Source organism: Chanodichthys erythropterus, chromosome 15, assembly GCF_024489055.1.
Source record: "Chanodichthys erythropterus isolate Z2021 chromosome 15, ASM2448905v1, whole genome shotgun sequence".
Classification (NCBI taxonomy): Eukaryota; Metazoa; Chordata; class Actinopteri; order Cypriniformes; family Xenocyprididae; genus Chanodichthys; species Chanodichthys erythropterus.
In genome coordinates this window covers 15248932-15273819 of record NC_090235.1, presented here as the reverse complement: position 1 = coordinate 15273819, position 24888 = coordinate 15248932, and the positions used below count along the sequence as shown (strand labels likewise).

At 39.0% G+C, this 24888-nt stretch overlaps 1 protein-coding gene across 1 annotated transcript in view; it reads right to left on the bottom strand.

Annotated features, from left to right (window-relative positions):
* Positions 1-314: 314 nt before the first annotated feature.
* LOC137002258 (oxysterol-binding protein-related protein 10-like) overlaps positions 315-24888 on the bottom strand; it is a 40614-nt gene continuing 16040 nt past the window's right edge. Inside the window, exons 5-13 of the mRNA XM_067361817.1 lie at positions 12518-12709; positions 10162-10357; positions 7237-7373; positions 6459-6605; positions 5909-6380; positions 5627-5813; positions 4068-4250; positions 3737-3890; positions 315-2990 (exon numbers count right to left, since the gene is read on the bottom strand). Of these exons, the coding sequence (XP_067217918.1) occupies positions 2913-2990; positions 3737-3890; positions 4068-4250; positions 5627-5813; positions 5909-6380; positions 6459-6605; positions 7237-7373; positions 10162-10357; positions 12518-12709 (1746 nt within the window). The 3' untranslated portion in view covers positions 315-2912. The remainder of the gene's footprint in view (positions 2991-3736; positions 3891-4067; positions 4251-5626; positions 5814-5908; positions 6381-6458; positions 6606-7236; positions 7374-10161; positions 10358-12517; positions 12710-24888) is intronic.

The following is a 24888-nucleotide window of genomic DNA, read 5'->3' as shown; positions in this document are numbered from 1 at the left end:
AAAAAAAAATTGCTCTGTGCTAATGGTATATTATAGTATGTCATAATCCCTATATTCCCCGTTACAAATAAGAATATTATCATGATAAAAACCCTGATGTTTTTGTGTGTACATACAGTAGCCTATACTTGCACTGTAGTTCAGCCGATCCTCACTAGAGGACGCTATAACCTCAAACCAGCCGAGCAGATCTGGATTAAAGGTAAAAAATGTGGTGAAAGGACATGTATGCTACTATTATTTGGTTACAAATGCTTGATATTTCAATAATTTTGAATGTCAGTGAAAAAAAATACAACGCTGTGAGTGCTGAGGCAGGTTTATTTCAGACAGAAATTTCCAAAATATCTCTTGTCGGCTCCGTTTTACTCAGTTACACACGATCAACAGCGTTTAGAAAGACTTGCTGTAAATTATTTTACTCTGAGAAAAGCAAGGCATGTTTCATGTTTATTTCAGCACCCATATGAACAGTTTACAGTACTCGTTGCAAAAGGAGCTTAATTTTGCTGTGTGTAAAGGTGCGGCCACATTAGCGATATTTCCGCGAAATTCTTTAAGTCTCTTGTATAAAGCACAGCTCAAACAGAACACATTTTCAAACCACATAGTTTTCGGTTGGTCAGTATGGTTAATTCAAATCACCAACTTTAAAATGCACAAATTTTACGTGAGCATTTTTTTCCTGAAACGATCCAGCGAGCAACAATAAATGTGACCGCACCTTAAAGGAACAGTTCACCCTATGATCATTCACTCATTAATTACTCACCCTCACGTCCTTCCAATGTACATATTAACCAGACAAATGAAAATATTTTCATGAAAGATTTCTGTCCCTCCATTTAAAGTCTCTTGACACTTCAAAATTTCCTTAAAGGGATAGTTCACCCAAAAATGTTGTCATCATTTACCCTCATGTTGTTCCAAACCTGTATGAATTTCTTTCTTCTGCGGAACACAAACGATGATATTTTATAGAATATGGGCAACCAAACAGTTGATAAATACTATGGAAGTCAAAAACAGGACTCCCTTGCTCCTTCCTCTCCACCAGATTGTTTGTTTTTGATTTTGTTTGTTCTTGCTAATTTGTACATATTGTAAATATTCATTTTTTTTCTTTATTACTTAACTTTATTGCATTTAAAGAAATTAAAAATGTTATTTGTAAAAACGACAAAACTTTTAGTCCATCCCATTTCGCTTGCAATCCCCTCACTGTCGTCACACACACGTGCAAAACATTTGTTATGTCTAATAATTTTCCTAGACAAATAACATCTATATAAATAACGAGGGACAAACAAAACCCGCCCAGTTGCTTCTCAAAACTAGCCCAATTGCATTTCAGGGGTGTCCCACGGTAAAAATCACGTTCCAGCAGGTAAAATCCGCTATTTTGGCGGGGTTCCCTGGTAAAATTTGCATCCAAGGGGCTAAATGTCATGTTATTTGAGGTTGCTTCAACCTGTGGATATTAAAAACAACCCGTGGCAACAGCGTAAAAGTAGTCCAATTCCACAGGAAAACCACAGACTTGGCAACACTGCGAGGGATGTAACATATTTGGGGGCTCGTCCGGGATATAAACCCAGGACCTCTCTGTAAACAATATAAAAAATTGAGATCCCTTTCCCAAAAAGGGATAGAGATCCCGGACGAGCCCCCAAATATGTTACGTCCTTTGTTAATTAGGTTATTGACATTCTTTAAAATATATATTTTTTGTGTTTGGCAGAAGAAAGAAATTCATACAGTTTTGGAATAACATGAGAGCGAGTAAATAATGACAGAATTTTCATTTTTGGTTGAACTATCTCTTTAAGATCATTTTGAAGCTTTAGAGTTTTTGGTGAATAGATGGACAGAAATCTCTCATAAAAATATTTTCATTTGTGCTCTGAAGAAGAACAAAAGTGTTATGGGTTTGGAATAACATGAGGTGGTTAATTGATGACACAATGATCATTTTTGGGTGAACTAACCCATAGACTCATCAGAAAACACATGTCCCGGGTAGAGCTTTATAACACTTCTTCTGCTATATCCAGAATATAGTTTAGAATACAGTACTGTCCCTTTAAAGTCTTGCATCATGTATCATACAGCAGTGACTGCTGGGAACCTACAGTTCAAATCAATGTACTTTACATCAGTGAATACTGTTAATATAAAGTCACAGGATTGAGGTGTGCATGTGCAGGTCATATTTCACCCCAAAATACGGTTTCATTTAGTTCTTCTTAACTAAAAATATATGAAACTGAAGCTTATTTTAGGACGTCAAGATTTATTTAAAATAAATATATTTTAAATGGCAAAGTATTTGTACATTGTGATAGTATTTGTTGTTTCACATTTAATTTATGCTGATTTAAATAAAATATTATATTACAATATTTTTTCTGTAATGGAGTAAAAAAATACTATATTGCAGTACTAACAATTGAAGTGGTAAATTCACAATGTAAAAAAATCTTATAAAAGATGTATATATTATTTATGATATAATTACTATATAATTATACTTTATTATTTAATTTAATTTGTAATTAATATTTTTTATCCTGATTTTGGGGTGAAATATGAGCTGGTTGTGTTTTCATGACTGTTTGAAGCTTGAATATAAACATCTCTTCCATGTTGCTTGTAAATTTCTGACTCTGTTAATAAATCATCTAATGGCAGATCACATTAATACTGTGTACATGTGTATATTCACAAAAGTTCGGTTAAATAATCGTGAAAAATAATATAATTTATACAGTGTATAAAAGTCTATTCTATGCATCCATGTTTTCATATTTACACATTGGTTTCTGTACAGTCTATAATGTGATGCATCATAATGCATGATTATCCAGTCTTTTTTTTTCTTTGCGGTTTGTTGAGTCCCTGTGTTGTTCTGATCAACGGTCATCTCTCTCCTGTGGTTTGTTGTTTATCTCTCTTTTCCATAGTGGGTTTCTGTAGACCCAACCGTCACCCTGCACAGACAAACACAATTAAAAACTCTAGAAAAAGCTGTTTAAAATGATTTCATCTTAGCTGCACAAGAGTGATAAACATCACAATTTTAAACAGTCCATTTTTTAGATAAAGTTTTTTAATATATTTAGTTCATTTTTGCAGTTTGTCACATTTCAAACTATGGAAGTTTTTTCCACCAAGGAATAAAAAGGTATGCGAGTTAATAACTCACAAATGGTGTCAAAACAATTCCGTTCACATGAATAAAATTGCTGTATTCTGCTGCCAGGCCAGTAGATGGCGATGTCACTTTGTAAAGAAATGCATACGACTATAGACTGAACGCACAATACGCAATTGCACGACATCACAGTTTTCACAAATTTGCATTTTTGTAGTTTACACGGAGATGATAACGGTATCGTTTTCAAAAATTGCAATTTGAAAACCGTTTCCAAAACGTTGCATTTTCAGACCCCCAAAACGTTGTTGTCGTGTAAATGAACGACCAAAACAATACTAAGTTTTCATTTATAGTTGAAAACGGTGTAGTGTAAACGCCCACTAACACTTCTGAGGAAGAGTTAAAATTGCTAATTATAAACTTGCAATTGCAAGTTATAAAGTCCGAATTGTGAGATATGAACTCAAACAATGAATTAAACAATTTATTCTGTGGCGGTTTCCATATCAAACCCAGTTCAGTCTGTAACACAAACACATGTTGCTGTAGTTTCTGAGCCGGTCTGGGTCATGAACGCACCTCTTTGTTGAAGTATTTGGGTTTCCAGGGCATGTTGTTGGTGGCTCTCTGTCTCTCGCCGGATCGCTGGTCTTCCTCTAACTGATGCTTGTGTTCAGTCGCCAGATCAACGTTTCCTTCCTTCAGAGCCGCGGTCACATACTGCCAAAGACGCCTGAGCTCAAACACACACAGACCGGCAGAATATCACAACTGATTTACAGTATTTTAGGAAAACCATATGTTCATAAGAGTCTGCAAGAGTTTTTTAATGTTTTTTGACAGAAGTCTCTTCTGTTCATCAAGGCTGCATTTATTTTAGTAAAAAAACAGTAATATTGTGAAAAATCACCTGGACTCGCTCCGGCCCTGTTTCTCCACCGGGCGAATCATCTTCTTGATGACGGGCATTTTGTTGGTGTCAATCACCTTGGTCTCTCCGCTGCTGTATGTGAACTCAAGCATCCCGTTCCACTCGCCCTGAGCTTTACAAACCACCGTCCCGCTGGAGTTCTGCTTCACCTCTGCACTTACCCTGAAACACACATCATCATCATCACTCAGAGACTTCTCAATTACGTCTCATTTAACTATCAAAATAATGCATTTACATTTAAAGAATTTTCATGATTGAAATACAGTAATTACTATAGGAATCCATGCAATCAGTGTGAAAGATTAAAGTTGGTCATGGTGGACATTTTTTGCCGTGAAATTTTGCTGACATGACCGCACAAGACCTCCTGGGAAATTCGTATTTACAAGTTGGGAAGTCATAATTAAGATGTCAGGTGCTTTCAAATCACTTCAGTTGGAGCAAGATGGCAATGTACCTTTTCTAAATAAAATTCAACAAGATTTCTGTTGTCGTTGTACAAGCAAGATGTGATAGTTGGTCGGTGTGGTATTTGTCCCGCCCCTCCTCTACTGTGATTGGAAGGCTGGGTAAAATGTGACAGTAATGAGTGCTGTGTTTTACCCATTTTTCAACTCTCGGAAAAGCCAGAAAAAATGGCAAGTGCGCAGTGCTCAGTGTGAAATAAATGCTCAGCCCCTCGTCATACATGGCGCTAAAGACTATAGAATAACATAAGACGCATCACTCGTATTGTTTTGAATGGGAGAAATTGCAACGCACAATATGGCGGAATAAGTCCCGCCTTCTAAATAAGAGCCAATCGCCAATTAGTAAAGTCATCGCATCACTGCAGAAGCCGTTAGAAGCTCAGGTTCCTATAGAAACAGTCAGATGCACGTTTCCCATAGAGACGCGCACTTAAGATTGCACATGCGCATTAGCTTGATCCAGCCTGAAAAATACAGTTTTTTCTCATGATTTGAGTGTTTAGAAACAAAATTTATGAGGCAGTTGTTGTCAGATTTCATTGGTGATTTCAAATATGAAATTTAATCGAAAGCTAGGCAAACAGCTTTGGAGAATTTGATGTTTCCCCATTCAAAGATATAGATAGGAGCTGCACTTGGATGCCCGAGAGGTGTTTCAAAGATGGCCACTGAGTGAAATGACTTATCTTAAAAGGGACTTTGGCGGTGCTCCCATTGAAAACAATTGAACAAAATAGTCTGGAATTTAGAAAAAACACTTTAGTGGACACATGACCTTAAAGTTGGCATGAAACAGAAGTTGCGCTAGTCTTTTCTTCCCTATTATGACGTATATCTGTGTGAAACTACTTCTCAAACAAGAACAAATGTAGGGCGGGGCTTGATTTTGTCTGTGGGGAATTGATTGTATGGTTGTGGCTTGCTATTGGTGGATCTCATGTGAGTGACAGGTTGCCCCGCCCTCATCATCATCAGAGAAGAGATGTTGCTGCAAGAGAGAGGGAAAGTTTACTCGTCCAACTCGTAAATCCAATCTTTCCGACACGACGTGAGTGCAGCACCGACCTGTGAACTTTGCCCGCGTAGAAGGGTTTAGTGTGGAATGTGACGCTAGCAGAGTATCCCGTCTGGGCGCAGCTGATGGTGACCTTTCCCCCCAACTCCACCCACGGCACAGTGATGATGGATCGAGCGAACGCACTCGGGAATGTAAACACGTACTCCTCACCGTGATCCCGCAGGTGTAACACACCTGATGGACAAAGGTCAAAACTGCCTAAACAAGACTGAACATATGGAGTTTGGTGTTACGACACTCCCTGTGTTTTTTCCCTGAGCGTCACCCACCTTCTCCCACCATGGATACGCCGACTGACATTCCCATGAACTTGCTCTTGGTCCAGATGTGCGCATTGACGCACATGCCTCTCTCCGCACACTCACAGTAAAACCCAGACACCGGAGGATGATGGGAAACCTGCTCCGCCACAAAACGCACCCTGTAATAGTCTGACTCCGCCCCTGCTGCCACCTGATTGGTCACGTCTCGCTGCTCCACCCTCAGTGGGTGGACACGTTCTCGCGGAACCGCCCACGAGCAGCAGAAGGTCTCGCCCAGCACCGGGTTGTAGGGCTTCTTGGCGACAGCGCCCTTACGTCCTTCATGGAAGGCGGTCATGTAATACTCGACGAAACGCACCATACGCTCCTCCGGCGTGTTTCCGGCGGAGATGGACAGGAACAGGTCTGGGTGCGCCATGAAGTTAGCGTACATCTCCAGTAATGAACGCTTCTCCAGGATGAATGTGGGAAGAACAACCTGCGCAAACCACATATTTTACTGTAATGTAAAGTGAAACTCTAATATTATCAGATGTGTCGTGTAGTTCACTCGCACCCGTGTGAGGTCCATGCCGAGTTTGAGCTGAGACAGCAGATGCAGAATGACGCTCCTCTGGTCCTCCAGCACACCCAGATCTTCTTCAGAGTTATCATCCGAATCCATCACCTCCTCATCAGGAGAAATCACCTCCATCCCGTCCTGCTGCAAACACTTATATCACACACACCGCATGGACGCATTATACATAATGTTATTCCAGTCTCAGACAGGAAGGCTCTGCTTACACCTGGTATTAAGATGCATTTTGGATGACAGGTGTAAAAAGAGACTAAAATGTCCACTTTTGACCACTTCCAGAGATAGTTGAAAATGCATTTGATCGGATTGCTTTCATTGTGGAAACACTCATGTGCTCGAATGTGTTCGAACAGCCACAAAAGACTCTCTGCCTACTGACATAACGCGTAAACATTATGGGAAGCGTGCAAGCCGGACAGGATTTAAACTTTGTCGGCTGAAGACCCAAGTTTGGTTTGAAGACAAATAAATGTACCAAGCACAATGTTCTCCCACAATTCCTGATTTCTAATAACACATTCACCGTGATTTTGTCCATTAGATTGAAAGATCTGAAAAAAAAAAAAAAACATACATTTACCGGCCCATAGACCCTCCCCTTGAAGAAATCAGGACAGAAGTGGTTGAAAGTGGACAAAAGAGATGGATTTAAACACCAGGTGTAAACGGGAATGTGTCTCTCTCATCTACTTGTGATCCGATCGACCAAAATGCATCTTAATATCAGGTGTAAACAGGGCCTAAATGGTCTTACCTCAGTGTTCTGCAGCAGGTTCTTCTTCCTGATGGAGGGCGAGGGCTCTGTGGAGCTCAGGGTAGAAGCACCGCTGTTCCTCAGACCTTCTTCTGAGGGCGACTTTGGGACGGTCCATACAGGAACATTTTCTGCAGGAATGAAGAGCACATGACCAGCGGTCAGCAGTTACACATCACGCCCAAACTCCAAACCAGATCAATTAGTGACCTTAAGCTGGAGTTCTTCAGTCCATCAGCGCCAATGTTCAGCCCTCTGTTGAAAAGCAGCGTAAACCAAGCTTAAGGTTTACAAATGCATTTAAACTAGAACTTCCTGACCAGCAGAAACCAGATAAAACCAGCTTAAGGGCAGTTTTTTTCAGCAGGGAAGGAATGTAATCACAGCTTTCAATACAAACATGTGCTGCTTTGACCTTCACATGAAAAGCATGGCAGTTGTGTAACCAATACCAATGTATTGTTTGTTTTTATAAATATAACAAGTTAATTTTATATTCTAAACTTCTGAGTGTCTGGCAGCCGTTCAGTGTGTTGTGAAAAGATGTGAAAGGGTCTTGTACTGATGCACAAACATCTCATAAATTGGTTTCATTTCATAAATTCTCATGACGTCATGATCAAAGCATCGTCAGGGCTGGATGAATCTGCTGAATTGGCACCTGCTCTCATAATATTTCTGATCAGCAGATGTCAAGTTTTCCTTACATTCTGACAGATTCAGCCAATTACAGAACTGAGATGAATAAATACGATTCTTCTCTGTGACTAAGTGCTCATGTAGATTACTGACCTTTAAATAAATCAGTATTAAATTTACACATTTTTATCGAAAGCCACTTGCATTGCATTTAAGTTTTAACATAAGCTAATGTCTTTAGTCAAGATGCATCAAAAAGAAAACAAAACATTAGAATCTGAACCTGTTCAGTTCCTTCAAAACAGTCTCCTTCCAGGAAATAAAAATTAAGATATTATTAAAGTTTTAGTTCACCCAAAAAGGGCAATTTTGTCATTAATTACCTTATGTCATTCCAAACCTGTAAGACTTTCATTAACTTTCGGAACACAAATGAAGATCTTTTTGATGAAATCTGAGAGGTTTCTGTCCCTCCATTGACAGTCTATGAAACTACCCCTTTCAAGCCCCAGAAAGGTAGTAAAGACATCATTAAAGTAATCCATGTGACTCCAGTGGATTCTCCAACGTGCGTTGGAGATTAATATTTTGTAAATAAAGAGGTTAATTCTAATTTTTTGCACAAAGCAATCCACTAGAGTCACATGGATTACTTTATGATGTCTTTACTACCTTTCTGGGGCTTGAAAGTGGTAGTTTCATAGACTGTCAATGGAGGGACAGAAACCTCTCAGATTTCATAAAAAATATCTTAATTTGTGTTCCGAAGATGAACGAAAGTCTTACGGGTCTGGAACAACATGAGGGTGGGTAATTTTAAAATTTTTATTTTTGGGTGAGCCTTTAACAAGAAAGTAAAAATTAAGATAGTAGCTGTGTTTGATTTGAAGCGGCGCTGCCGAGACCGATCGGGGCTTGCGATGATCTCAAGTCAAAATAAATTTTAAAATATTTAAATAGAAAACATTTATTTATTTTATATTATATATATATATATATATATATAAAAGCAGGAAATAACTAGATTAACACTACATCTGACAGCATCAAGCATCACTTCAGATTAATTCTTTAATTTCTCAAACAGCTGGAAAAAAATAAATATCACACACAGACCATGCAGAGAAACATCCGTGCACAAAAGAGAACGTGTGAATATGTGCGATGTTCTGACTGATTATTGTGATGAAGAACAAATGGATCATGCAAACAAAACACAAAATATGTATTTACCTGATTGGCGTTTCCCTCGTTTGGATCTGCAGGTTCCGCCCCATTCACAGCCCCACCCCTGTCCAAGACTTGCCCACTCTTTGTCATTAGCCCTCCCCATTCACAGCCCCGCCCCCTCAATACACACAACTAACCCTTAATAGACCTGTCAGAGATCAAAGGTGTCGTCTAAACTCAGGATTTTAATTAATTTAATTCATTTCTGTAACATCAGAAACATTCTGGGTGATCCGTTTGGGATTCAGTCCATTCAGTATATACCAATAGGGTCTCATTTTCACCTCAATTTGAAGCATTCAGGGCGAGAGAAGAACAAGCACACTCTCAGAGGAACAAAAATATATTTTACAAAAGAAAAACAGCATTAAAAAGCGCTGAAATTAATGTTCTGTCCAAACACAAGAAACAGAACCTGAGATCTGAAGACCAACATTCAGAAACAAACATACAATATTCAGACCAGGAACAGAGTCATTGGGCTCTCAAGTGTTTCTCCTCAAATGTGTCCATTCATATCAAAGAGTTCTCGTTTGGCCGAGTCAATCAACATTAAAAAAAATGATCAAACATAAAACAAAATCAAATATAAAATCATGGCGATTGATCTTGACGCCCAGAGCGAAGCACCTGAGTCCATGTCAGGGTTGATCTGAAAGTTTTACTGGATCCACTGTGTCGGTAGGAGTTTTCAGGCACCTGTGTGTTTCTTTGGCATGTGGTTCATCCAGCATTGAAAAGCAACAGGAATCAGATTCCAAACACTCACACGAATCATGCATCGAGAGACGGTTTCATCCGTGTTACACACTCAAGCACAAATACAAATGATACAATCAGGCACAGAACTGAATGAACAAATGAAGAACCAAAATACAGATGAACTCACACAGACACTGAACATGCAAACAGCCCTTCAACAGCATTTATTGCAAACGTTTAGCTGCATGGGCCCCGTTATATACGGACAGGGGCCGCAGTCGACCTCGCCCTGATCTTTGGCCGACTCAGTCTGTGGGGCGTCCGTGTCGGACTCACCGCGGTTGTGAACCGGCTTAGCGCTGCTGCTGCCGCTGTGTCCGGCGCTGTGCTGTAATATAGTCAGGCATTCTCCCAGGCAGCTCAGCGTGGCGGCAGACGTGGCTTTCAGCAGCAGCAGGTCCTGATCCAGACAGGACAGGGATCCTCTCGCCGGCAGAGACTCGATGGACTGGACCAGACTCTTCTGCTGACCCTCGGCCTGGTTCATAGCCTGAAGAAAAGAGGAAGGTTCTTACTGCAGTTGACCAGCAGGTGGAGCAGTTCAGTTTCACTACTAACTAGAACATAACCCCAGGGGTTACTCTGGTCAAAACATCAGAGCTAACCATCACAAAACTGGAAGCTCGTTTCCGCCACTGAATGAAACAAAAAATAACTTTTTATCTCACAATTGCAAGTTTACATATTGCAATTCTGACTCTTTCTTTCTCTGAATTGTGTGATATAAACTTGCAATTGTGAGAAATGCACGAAAAAAAAAAGTCAAAATTACGCAAAAAATGTCAGAATTGTGAGAAATAGTCAGAATTGTAAAGGAAAAAAGTCAGAATTGCAAGAAAAAGGTCAGAATTGAGAAAAAAAGGTCAGAATTGCGAGAAAAAGGTCAGAATTGCGAGATATAAAGTCAGAATTTTGCAAAAAATGTCAGAATTGTGAGAAAAAGGTCAAAATTGAGAAAAAAATTTCAGAATTGCCAGAAAAAGGTCTGAATTGTGAGAAGAAAGAATTGCGAGAAATAAAGTCAGAATTGTGAGAGAAAAAAGTCAGAATTGCGCAAAAAATGTCAGAATTGTGAGAAAAAGATCAGAATTGTGAGAGAAAAAAGTCAGAATTGCAAGAAAAAGGTCTGAATTGTGAGAAGAAAGAATTGCGAGAAATAAAGTCAGAATTGTGAGAGAAAAAAGTCAGAATTGCAAGAAAAAGGTCAGACTTGTGAGAAGAAAGTTAGCATTGTGAGAAAAAAGAATTGCGAGAAATAAAGTCAGAATTGCGCAAAAAATGTCAGAATTGTGAGAGAAAAGAACTGCGAGAAAAGTCATAGTTGTGAGAAAGTCAGAATTGTGAGAAAAAATTCAGAATTGAGAAAAAAAAGGTCAGAATTGCGCAAAAAATGTCAGAATTGTGAGAAAAAGGTCAAAATTAAGAAAAAAAGGTCAGAATTGCGAGAAAAAAGGCTCAGTTATCTTTTAAATTGTTTTATTCTGTAGAAGAAACAAGCTTCCATAGAAGACTGTCATGTTCACTGTTACTACAATAATTTACTAATCATCCAAGATGAATGTTGAATAATGTCACTTGTCTTTCGTCTGTTTTACAACTGAATTGAATTCAAATCATCATATTAGAATGATTTCTGAAGGATCATGTGACACTGAAGACTGGAGTAATGATGCTGAAAATTCAGCTTTGATCACAGGAATAAATTACACTTTACTATATATTCACATAGAAAACACTGTACTGTTTGTACTGTAGCTTTGATCATGTACAGTAGTTAATATGAAATTAAAATTGGTGATTGACTTTCTTACTGTATTCTTGGCACATTATTATAAAGAATAAAAGTGGTAAGTATCTTCATTATCTTCCATTGAACTTCCTCTAACTCTGACTGACTTTCCTTTATTGCTGATGAAATCGAGGGCCTGAAAGTTTGAACTGAAGTCGAGGCGGATGATCACGTGAGATCTGACAGATGAGGTAATAATGTTTCAGCTGACGCAGCACTTTAATTCACTAAATGATGTTCTGGCACAGAAATGAAACCCATAGAATTCAAAACTCACTTTATATGAGGAGAAACATCTCTGTGATACATTTCTGTTTAATGAAGATGATGTTTCAAGAGAAAATCCAGTGAACAGGAGGCGTGTTTTAGTTGCGTTACATATTTACCTTTGTGCATGTGGCAGATGCTTTTATCCAGAGTGATTTACATTAATAAAATCTCTATCATAAATTCAATGTAAGTCACTTCGGATAAAAGCATCTGCCACATGCATAAATGCAGGAAACTGTATAAATGCTTCAAGTGTAGCGTTTAATAATGCATTTAATATTCAGTATGAATTACCGGGTATCTTTGAAACATCAGATGATATTAAAATGCACATACATTTGATTTTATAGATGATGTGAAATTAAACTCTTAAATAAACTCTTCATTTCTTAGAATGCCATTTGATGTCAATATCTATTATAAAGATTTTGAAAACAACATGGGGTGATTTTGTAGTGCTATATGTAAATAATATTATAAAAACTAGTTAAAATATTTGTGTTTTGGACTAATTAAATTCTTATGCTGCACTGAATTTCTTTGAATGTCAGTGAGTTAGTGTGTGTGTGTGTGTGTGTGTGTGTGTCTGACCTCTTTGACCTCCAGGAGGCGCTGTGGATACTGGTTTTTGGCACGGCGGGCGGCTGCAGGCGACTTGTGGTGCGTGATGGTGACGATGTTGCTCGGAGGCCCGGGGTGAGGAAGGTGCCTCTGAGACGCAGGAGAGGAAGACGGAGTGAGGTGAGGAAGCAGAGAGAAGCTCCGCGTGCGGCCCGATGAACCCTGAGACGGACAGAGAGACACGGTGAAAGATTCACACACACTCACACACACACACACACACACACAGCCTTACTTTGCTATCACTGAGATACCGTCATAGCTTTTATTAATAGCTTGAATTAGTTTTTAATTTTAGTATTTTCTGTTTTCACTTTAATTTTAGTTAAAGTTTTAGTAATTTTGTCATTTTTATTAGTTTTTAAGTTTTTATTTTATATATATATATATATATATATATATATATATATATATATATATATATATATATATATATATATATATATTACATTTTAATTTTAGTAACTTTGTTGTTTTTGTCTCTTTTTTTACAGTTTCTATTCATTATTATTTCAGTTTTAGTTGATTTTAGTAACTAAATGAAAATGAGAATTTAATAACAATTAAATCAGGGTTATCACTAAAACCATGACAATATTTTTGTTACTATAGTAAAATAAATGTTAACTGATATAAAATAAAATATTCAAACTTTTTTTTTTCATTTTATTCAATGTCAAGGAAACATTTCTTGATTTAGTTTAAGTTGATGTACCAAAATTACCCTAAACTTAAAAAAATGTCTATATAATTTTTTTAATTGATTTTTATTTAAGAAATAAAAATGACAAAAACAAAACAAAAAAAAAATACTAAAATTAAAAACGTAAAATATAATACAAAAACAAATTAATAATATAGCTGCGAGCAGCGATGGCGGGCCCAAGCCCGGTGGCACCGCCACCCCGGTGGCTTCAGGGCAACTGTGCACAGCGGGCAATAGGCACTTAAAACGGTTAAACATCAAAGGACTATGTCAAATTCACTCCACATTTACTGCACTACAAGGTGCCGTTATAGAGCCCCTCCTCCCTGCCCATTTTCAAAGGATTACATGTGCCAAGTTTTAACATTATTCTGATGAATTTTGAAGCAAATCAGGTAAAAATAAGAGGGTGATCTCAATGTATGCTGAAAGTGACACATTTTCTGCTTCCAGTTGGTGGCGCTATGACTTTGAATCACAATAGTCAAATCCATGTGATCAGCCTTGTACAACGAAGACTAAGCCAAAGTTTCATCAAAATCAATTAATGTATGCAGAAGTTATAACACTTTGTTTCCCTTTTCTTGCCATAAATTCGTTGCCTCGCCACGGCCAAACCGTTTGAGATATCCAAAATCCGTTTGCAATTAAACAACTTCAATGTGTTAGCAACAAGTTAAAAAAGCTTGGTGTAAATTGGATAAACCCTGTAGGAGTAGTAGTATAAAATTCATAGCCTGTTTTTTCAAAAAATTAACATTCAAACCAAAATAGCTGACTTCCTGTTGGTCGGAGCTAATGAATGTAAATTAGAAAATTGTCCGGCTTGATGAGAATAATATGTGTACCGAGTTTGGTGACTGTAGGAAAAACTAACCCCCACTTTTGTCAAAAGGTGGCGCTACTGAGCCCCTCCACCACGCCCATTTCTATGGCTTTGTCCATGTCTACTGGTTGACAATATTGATGTGTGTGTCGAGTTTCATGCAATTTGAAGCATGTTAAGAGCCTCAAAAACACTCAAGAATATTATTACAGTTTGACCTGTTGCCATGGCAACAATATTTCAAATATCAAAAATCCTGTCATAGGTCTACATCTGCTGTGTATTGACATTACACTGATGAAGTTTGAAGCAAATCAGGTAAAAATAAGAGGGTGATCTCAAAGCATTTTAAAAGTGATACACTTCTTGCTGCCATTTGGTGGCGCTATAACTTTGACTCACAATAGTTACATCCATGTGATCAGACTACTACAACCAACACACTCCTGAAGTTTCATAAACATCAATCAATGTATGCAGAAGTTATAACACATTTCCTGTTTCCCTTTTCTCGCCATAAATTCGTTGCCTCGCCACGGCCAAACCGTTTGAGATATCCAAAATCCGTTTGCAATTAAACAACTTCAATGTGTTCGCAACAAGTTAAAAAAAGCTTGGTGTAAATTGGATAAACCCTGTAGGAGTAGTAGTATAAAATTCATAGCCTGTTTTTTCAAAAAATTAACATTCAAACCAAAATAGCTGACTTCCTGTTGGTCGGAGCTAATGAATGTAAATTAGAAAATTGTCCGGCTTGATGAGAATAATATGTGTACCGAGTTTGGTGACTGTAGGAAAAACTAACCCCCACTTTTGTCAAAAGGTGGCGCTACTGAGCCCCTCCACCACGCCCATTTCTATGGCTTTGTCCATGTCTACTGGTTGACAATATTGATGTGTGTGTCGAGTTTCATGCAATTTGAAGCATGTTAAGAGCCTCAAAAACACTCAAGAATATTATTACAGTTTGACCTGTTGCCATGGCAACAATATTTCAAATATCAAAAATCCTGTCATAGGTCTACATCTGCTGTGTATTGACATTACACTGATGAAGTTTGAAGCAAATCAGGTAAAAATAAGAGGGTGATCTCAAAACATTTCAAAAAGTGATACACTTCCTGCTGCCAGTTGGTGGCGCTATAACTTTGACTCACAATAGTCACATCCATGTGATCAGACTCCTATAACGAACACACTCGTGAAGTTTCATAAAGATCAATATATGTATTAAGACGTTATAACACATTTCCTGTTTCCTTTTTCTCGCCATAAATTCGTTGCCTCGCCACGGCCAAACCGTTCGAGATATCAAAAATCCCCTGGCAATTTTTAATCATCAGTGTCTTGACTTCATGCTGACCGAGTTTGGTGGCGATCGGATTAATCGTCTAGGAGGAGTATATCAAATTCCAGAGCATGCGTTTTTCAAACAACCCTTAATAGCTGACTTCCTGTTGGCGTGGCGATTAACTTAGAGTGCGAAAGTTGTTCGGCCCGATGAGGTCTATATGTGTACCGAGTTTCATACTAATACGTGCAAGCATGTTTAATATATGGACCAAATTTTCAGACTTTTTTCAAGGGGGCGCTGTCGAGCCCCCTGCCACGCCCGGGTACCAGCCTCTCCGGCGTCCTAATGGCCGCGGATTCCAATGTGTGTGCCAATTTTCAAGAGTTTTTGAGCATGTTAAGGCCCCCAAAAGCCCCGGAAGACGGAAAAAAAAAAAAATAAAAAAATAATAATCCTTAGAAGAACAAGAGGGCCCTGCGCGAATTTTCGCTTGGGCCCTAAATATAGCTGCGAGCAGCGATGGCGGGCCCAAGCCCGGTGGCACCGCCACCCCGGTGGCTTCAGGGCAACTGTGCACAGCGGGCAATAGGCACTTAAAACGGTTAAACATCAAAGGACTATGTCAAATTCACTCCACATTTACTGCACTACAAGGTGCTGTTATAGAGCCCCTCCTCCCTGCCCATTTTCAAAGGATTACATGTGCCAAGTTTTAACATTATTCTGATGAATTTTGAAGCAAATCAGGTAAAAATAAGAGGGTGATCTCAATGTATGCTGAAAGTGACACATTTTCTGCTTCCAGTTGGTGGCGCTATGACTTTGAATCACAATAGTCAAATCCATGTGATCAGCCTTGTACAACGAAGACTAAGCCAAAGTTTCATCAAAATCAATTAATGTATGCAGAAGTTATAACACTTTGTTTCCCTTTTCTTGCCATAAATTCGTTGCCTCGCCACGGCCAAACCGTTTGAGATATCCAAAATCCGTTTGCAATTAAACAACTTCAATGTGTTCGCAACAAGTTAAAAAAAGCTTGGTGTAAATTGGATAAACCCTGTAGGAGTAGTAGTATAAAATTCATAGCCTGTTTTTTCAAAAAATTAACATTCAAACCAAAATAGCTGACTTTCTGTTGGTCGGAGCTAATGAATGTAAATTAGAAAATTGTCCGGCTTGATGAGAATAATATGTGTACCGAGTTTGGTGACTGTAGGAAAAACTAACCCCCACTTTTGTCAAAAGGTGGCGCTACTGAGCCCCTCCACCACGCCCATTTCTATGGCTTTGTCCATGTCTACTGGTTGACAATATTGATGTGTGTGTCGAGTTTCATGCAATTTGAAGCATGTTAAGAGCCTCAAAAACACTCAAGAATATTATTACAGTTTGACCTGTTGCCATGGCAACAATATTTCAAATATCAAAAATCCTGTCATAGGTCTACATCTGCTGTGTATTGACATTACACTGATGAAGTTTGAAGCAAATCAGGTAAAAATAAGAGGGTGATCTCAAAGCATTTTAAAAGTGATACACTTCTTGCTGCCATTTGGTGGCGCTATAACTTTGACTCACAATAGTTACATCCATGTGATCAGACTACTACAACCAACACACTCCTGAAGTTTCATAAACATCAATCAATGTATGCAGAAGTTATAACACATTTCCTGTTTCCCTTTTCTCGCCATAAATTCGTTGCCTCGCCACGGCCAAACCGTTTGAGATATCCAAAATCCGTTTGCAATTAAACAACTTCAATGTGTTCGCAACAAGTTAAAAAAAGCTTGGTGTAAATTGGATAAACCCTGTAGGAGTAGTAGTATAAAATTCATAGCCTGTTTTTTCAAAAAATTAACATTCAAACCAAAATAGCTGACTTCCTGTTGGTCGGAGCTAATGAATGTAAATTAGAAAATTGTCCGGCTTGATGAGAATAATATGTGTACCGAGTTTGGTGACTGTAGGAAAAACTAACCAACCCACTTTTGTCAAAAGGTGGCGCTACTGAGCCCCTCCACCACGCCCATTTCTATGGCTTTGTCCATGTCTACTGGTTGACAATATTGATGTGTGTGTCGAGTTTCATTCAATTTGAAGCATGTTAAGAGCCTCAAAAACACTCAAGAATATTATTACAGTTTGACCTGTTGCCATGGCAACAATATTTCAAATATCAAAAATCCTGTCATAGGTCTACATCTGCTGTGTATTGACATTACACTGATGAAGTTTGAAGCAAATCAGGTAAAAATAAGAGGGTGATCTCAAAACATTTCAAAAAGTGATACACTTCCTGCTGCCAGTTGGTGGCGCTATAACTTTGACTCACAATAGTCACATCCATGTGATCAGACTCCTATAACGAACACACTCGTGAAGTTTCATAAAGATCAATATATGTATTAAGACGTTATAACACATTTCCTGTTTCCTTTTTCTCGCCATAAATTCGTTGCCTCGCCACGGCCAAACCGTTCGAGATATCAAAAATCCCCTGGCAATTTTTAATCATCAGTGTCTTGACTTCATGCTGACCGAGTTTGGTGGCGATCGGATTAATCGTCTAGGAGGAGTATATCAAATTCCAGAGCATGCGTTTTTCAAACAACCCTTAATAGCTGACTTCCTGTTGGCGTGGCGATTAACTTAGAGCGCGAAAGTTGTTCGGCCCGATGAGGTCTATATGTGTACCGAGTTTCATACTAATACGTGCAAGCATGTTTAATATATGGACCAAATTTTCAGACTTTTTTCAAGGGGGCGCTGTCGAGCCCCCCTGCCACGCCCGGGTACCAGCCTCTCCGGCGTCCTAATGGCCGCGGATTCCAATGTGTGTGCCAATTTTCAAGAGTTTTTGAGCATGTTAAGGCCCCCAAAAAGCCCCGGAAGACGGAAAAAAAAAAAAAATAAATAATAAATATAGCTGCGAGCAGCGATGGCGGGCCCAAGCCCGGTGGCACCGCCACCCCGGTGGCTTCAGGGCAACTGTGCACAGCGGGCAATAGGCACTTAAAACGGTTAAACATCAAAGGACTATGTCAAATTCACTCCACATTTACTGCACTACAAGGTGCCGTTATAGAGCCCCTCCTCCCTGCCCATTTTCAAAGGATTACATGTGCCAAGTTTTAACATTATTCTGATGAATTTTGAAGCAAATCAGGTAAAAATAAGAGGGTGATCTCAATGTATGCTGAAAGTGACACATTTTCTGCTTCCAGTTGGTGGCGCTATGACTTTGAATCACAATAGTCAAATCCATGTGATCAGCCTTGTACAACGAAGACTAAGCCAAAGTTTCATCAAAATCAATTAATGTATGCAGAAGTTATAACACTTTGTTTCCCTTTTCTTGCCATAAATTCGTTGCCTCGCCACGGCCAAACCGTTTGAGATATCCAAAATCCGTTTGCAATTAAACAACTTCAATGTGTTAGCAACAAGTTAAAAAAAGCTTGGTGTAAATGGGATAAACCCTGTAGGAGTAGTAGTATAAAATTCATAGCCTGTTTTTTCAAAAAATTAACATTCAAACCAAAATAGCTGACTTCCTGTTGGTCGGAGCTAATGAATGTAAATTAGAAAATTGTCCGGCTTGATGAGAATAATATGTGTACCGAGTTTGGTGACTGTAGGAAAAACTAACCCCCCACTTTTGTCAAAAGGTGGCGCTACTGAGCCCCTCCACCACGCCCATTTCTATGGCTTTGTCCATGTCTACTGGTTGACAATATTGATGTGTGTGTCGAGTTTCATGCAATTTGAAGCATGTTAAGAGCCTCAAAAACACTCAAGAATATTATTACAGTTTGACCTGTTGCCATGGCAACAATATTTCAAATATCAAAAATCCTGTCATAGGTCTACATCTGCTGTGTATTGACATTACACTGATGAAGTTTGAAGCAAATCAGGTAAAAATAAGAGGGTGATCTCAAAGCATTTTAAAAGTGATACACTTCTTGCTGCCATTTGGTGGCGCTATAACTTTGACTCACAATAGTTACATCCATGTGATCAGACTACTACAACCAACACACTCCTGAAGTTTCATAAACATCAATCAATGTATGCAGAAGTTATAACACATTTCCTGTTTCCCTTTTCTCGCCATAAATTCGTTGCCTCGCCACGGCCAAACCGTTTGAGATATCCAAAATCCGTTTGCAATTAAACAACTTCAATGTGTTCGCAACAAGTTAAAAAAGCTTGGTGTAAATTGGATAAACCCTGTAGGAGTAGTAGTATAAAATTCATAGCCTGTTTTTTCAAAAAATTAACATTCAAACCAAAATAGCTGACTTCCTGTTGGTCGGAGCTAATGAATGTAAATTAGAAAATTGTCCGGCTTGATGAGAATAATATGTGTACCGAGTTTGGTGACTGTAGGAAAAACTAACCCCCACTTTTGTCAAAAGGTGGCGCTACTGAGCCCCTCCACCACGCCCATTTCTATGGCTTTGTCCATGTCTACTGGTTGACAATATTGATGTGTGTGTGGAGTTTCATGCAATTTGAAGCATGTTAAGAGCCTCAAAAACACTCAAGAATATTATTACAGTTTGACCTGTTGCCATGGCAACAATATTTCAAATATCAAAAATCCTGTCATAGGTCTACATCTGCTGTGTATTGACATTACACTGATGAAGTTTGAAGCAAATCAGGTAAAAATAAGAGGGTGATCTCAAAACATTTCAAAAAGTGATACACTTCCTGCTGCCAGTTGGTGGCGCTATAACTTTGACTCACAATAGTCACATCCATGTGATCAGACTCCTATAACGAACACACTCGTGAAGTTTCATAAAGATCAATATATGTATTAAGACGTTATAACACATTTCCTGTTTCCTTTTTCTCGCCATAAATTCGTTGCCTCGCCACGGCCAAACCGTTCGAGATATCAAAAATCCCCTGGCAATTTTTAATCATCAGTGTCTTGACTTCATGCTGACCGAGTTTGGTGGCGATCGGATTAATCGTCTAGGAGGAGTATATCAAATTCCAGAGCATGCGTTTTTCAAACAACCCTTAATAGCTGACTTCCTGTTGGCGTGGCGATTAACTTAGAGCGCGAAAGTTGTTCGGCCCGATGAGGTCTATATGTGTACCGAGTTTCATACTAATACGTGCAAGCATGTTTAATATATGGACCAAATTTTCAGACTTTTTTCAAGGGGGCGCTGTCGAGCCCCCCTGCCACGCCCGGGTACCAGCCTCTCCGGCGTCCTAATGGCCGCGGATTCCAATGTGTGTGCCAATTTTCAAGAGTTTTTGAGCATGTTAAGGCCCCCAAAAAGCCCCGGAAGACGAAAAAAATAAATAAATAAATAAATAAATAAATATAGCTGCGAGCAGCGATGGCGGGCCCAAGCCCGGTGGCACCGCCACCCCGGTGGCTTCAGGGCAACTGTGCACAGCGGGCAATAGGCACTTAAAACGGTTAAACATCAAAGGACTATGTCAAATTCACTCCACATTTACTGCACTACAAGGTGCCGCTATAGAGGCCCTCCTCCCTGCCCATTTTCAAAGGATTACATGTGCCAAGTTTTAACATTATTCTGATGAATTTTGAAGCAAATCAGGTAAAAATAAGAGGGTGATCTCAATGTATGCTGAAAGTGACACATTTTCTGCTTCCAGTTGGTGGCGCTATGACTTTGAATCACAATACTCAAATCCATGTGATCAGCCTTGTACAACGAAGACTAAGCCAAAGTTTCATCAAAATCAATTAATGTATGCAGAAGTTATAACACTTTGTTTCCCTTTTCTTGCCATAAATTCGTTGCCTCGCCACGGCCAAACCGTTTGAGATATCCAAAATCCGTTTGCAATTAAACAACTTCAATGTGTTAGCAACAAGTTAAAAAAGCTTGGTGTAAATTGGATAAACCCTGTAGGAGTAGTAGTATAAAATTCATAGCCTGTTTTTTCAAAAAATTAACATTCAAACCAAAATAGCTGACTTCCTGTTGGTCGGAGCTAATGAATGTAAATTAGAAAATTGTCCGGCTTGATGAGAATAATATGTGTACCGAGTTTGGTGACTGTAGGAAAAACTAACCCCCCCACTTTTGTCAAAAGGTGGCGCTACTGAGCCCCTCCACCACGCCCATTTCTATGGCTTTGTCCATGTCTACTGGTTGACAATATTGATGTGTGTGTCGAGTTTCATGCAATTTGAAGCATGTTAAGAGCCTCAAAAACACTCAAGAATATTATTACAGTTTGACCTGTTGCCATGGCAACAATATTTCAAATATCAAAAATCCTGTCATAGGTCTACATCTGCTGTGTATTGACATTACACTGATGAAGTTTGAAGCAAATCAGGTAAAAATAAGAGGGTGATCTCAAAGCATTTTAAAAGTGATACACTTCTTGCTGCCATTTGGTGGCGCTATAACTTTGACTCACAATAGTTACATCCATGTGATCAGACTACTACAACCAACACACTCCTGAAGTTTCATAAACATCAATCAATGTATGCAGAAGTTATAACACATTTCCTGTTTCCCTTTTCTCGCCATGAATTCGTTGCCTCGCCACGGCCAAACCGTTTGAGATATCCAAAATCCGTTTGCAATTAAACAACTTCAATGTGTTCGCAACAAGTTAAAAAAAGCTTGGTGTAAATTGGATAAACCCTGTAGGAGTAGTAGTATAAAATTCATAGCCTGTTTTTTCAAAAAATTAACATTCAAACCAAAATAGCTGACTTCCTGTTGGTCGGAGCTAATGAATGTAAATTAGAAAATTGTCCGGCTTGATGAGAATAATATGTGTACCGAGTTTGGTGACTGTAGGAAAAACTAACCCCCACTTTTGTCAAAAGGTGGCGCTACTGAGCCCCTCCACCACGCCCATTTCTATGGCTTTGTCCATGTCTACTGGTTGACAATATTGATGTGTGTGTCGAGTTTCATGCAATTTGAAGCATGTTAAGAGCCTCAAAAACACTCAAGAATATTATTACAGTTTGACCTGTTGCCATGGCAACAATATTTCAAATATCAAAAATCCTGTCATAGGTCTACATCTGCTGTGTATTGACATTACACTGATGAAGTTTGAAGCAAATCAGGTAAAAATAAGAGGGTGATCTCAAAACATTTCAAAAAGTGATACACTTCCTGCTGCCAGTTGGTGGCGCTATAACTTTGACTCACAATAGTCACATCCATGTGATCAGACTCCTATAACGAACACACTCGTGAAGTTTCATAAAGATCAATATATGTATTAAGACGTTATAACACATTTCCTGTTTCCTTTTTCTCGCCATAAATTCGTTGCCTCGCCACGGCCAAACCGTTCGAGATATCAAAAATCCCCTGGCAATTTTTAATCATCAGTGTCTTGACTTCATGCTGACCGAGTTTGGTGGCGATCGGATTAATCGTCTAGGAGGAGTATATCAAATTCCAGAGCATGCGTTTTTCAAACAACCCTTAATAGCTGACTTCCTGTTGGCGTGGCGATTAACTTAGAGCGCGAAAGTTGTTCGGCCCGATGAGGTCTATATGTGTACCGAGTTTCATACTAATACGTGCAAGCATGTTTAATATATGGACCAAATTTTCAGACTTTTTTCAAGGGGGCGCTGTCGAGCCCCCCTGCCACGCCCGGGTACCAGCCTCTCCGGCGTCCTAATGGCCGCGGATTCCAATGTGTGTGCCAATTTTCAAGAGTTTTTGAGCATGTTAAGGCCCCCAAAAAGCCCCGGAAGACGGAAAAAAAAAAAAAAAAAAAAATAATAATCCTTAGAAGAACAAGAGGGCCCTGCGCGAATTTTCGCTTGGGCCCTAAATATAGCTGCGAGCAGCGATGGCGGGCCCAAGCCCGGTGGCACCGCCACCCCGGTGGCTTCAGGGCAACTGTGCACAGCGGGCAATAGGCACTTAAAACGGTTAAACATCAAAGGACTATGTCAAATTCACTCCACATTTACTGCACTACAAGGTGCTGTTATAGAGCCCCTCCTCCCTGCCCATTTTCAAAGGATTACATGTGCCAAGTTTTAACATTATTCTGATGAATTTTGAAGCAAATCAGGTAAAAATAAGAGGGTGATCTCAATGTATGCTGAAAGTGACACATTTTCTGCTTCCAGTTGGTGGCGCTATGACTTTGAATCACAATAGTCAAATCCATGTGATCAGCCTTGTACAACGAAGACTAAGCCAAAGTTTCATCAAAATCAATTAATGTATGCAGAAGTTATAACACTTTGTTTCCCTTTTCTTGCCATAAATTCGTTGCCTCGCCACGGCCAAACCGTTTGAGATATCCAAAATCCGTTTGCAATTAAACAACTTCAATGTGTTCGCAACAAGTTAAAAAAAGCTTGGTGTAAATTGGATAAACCCTGTAGGAGTAGTAGTATAAAATTCATAGCCTGTTTTTTCAAAAAATTAACATTCAAACCAAAATAGCTGACTTTCTGTTGGTCGGAGCTAATGAATGTAAATTAGAAAATTGTCCGGCTTGATGAGAATAATATGTGTACCGAGTTTGGTGACTGTAGGAAAAACTAACCCCCACTTTTGTCAAAAGGTGGCGCTACTGAGCCCCTCCACCACGCCCATTTCTATGGCTTTGTCCATGTCTACTGGTTGACAATATTGATGTGTGTGTCGAGTTTCATGCAATTTGAAGCATGTTAAGAGCCTCAAAAACACTCAAGAATATTATTACAGTTTGACCTGTTGCCATGGCAACAATATTTCAAATATCAAAAATCCTGTCATAGGTCTACATCTGCTGTGTATTGACATTACACTGATGAAGTTTGAAGCAAATCAGGTAAAAATAAGAGGGTGATCTCAAAGCATTTTAAAAGTGATACACTTCTTGCTGCCATTTGGTGGCGCTATAACTTTGACTCACAATAGTTACATCCATGTGATCAGACTACTACAACCAACACACTCCTGAAGTTTCATAAACATCAATCAATGTATGCAGAAGTTATAACACATTTCCTGTTTCCCTTTTCTCGCCATAAATTCGTTGCCTCGCCACGGCCAAACCGTTTGAGATATCCAAAATCCGTTTGCAATTAAACAACTTCAATGTGTTCGCAACAAGTTAAAAAAAGCTTGGTGTAAATTGGATAAACCCTGTAGGAGTAGTAGTATAAAATTCATAGCCTGTTTTTTCAAAAAATTAACATTCAAACCAAAATAGCTGACTTCCTGTTGGTCGGAGCTAATGAATGTAAATTAGAAAATTGTCCGGCTTGATGAGAATAATATGTGTACCGAGTTTGGTGACTGTAGGAAAAACTAACCCCCCCACTTTTGTCAAAAGGTGGCGCTACTGAGCCCCTCCACCACGCCCATTTCTATGGCTTTGTCCATGTCTACTGGTTGACAATATTGATGTGTGTGTCGAGTTTCATGCAATTTGAAGCATGTTAAGAGCCTCAAAAACACTCAAGAATATTATTACAGTTTGACCTGTTGCCATGGCAACAATATTTCAAATATCAA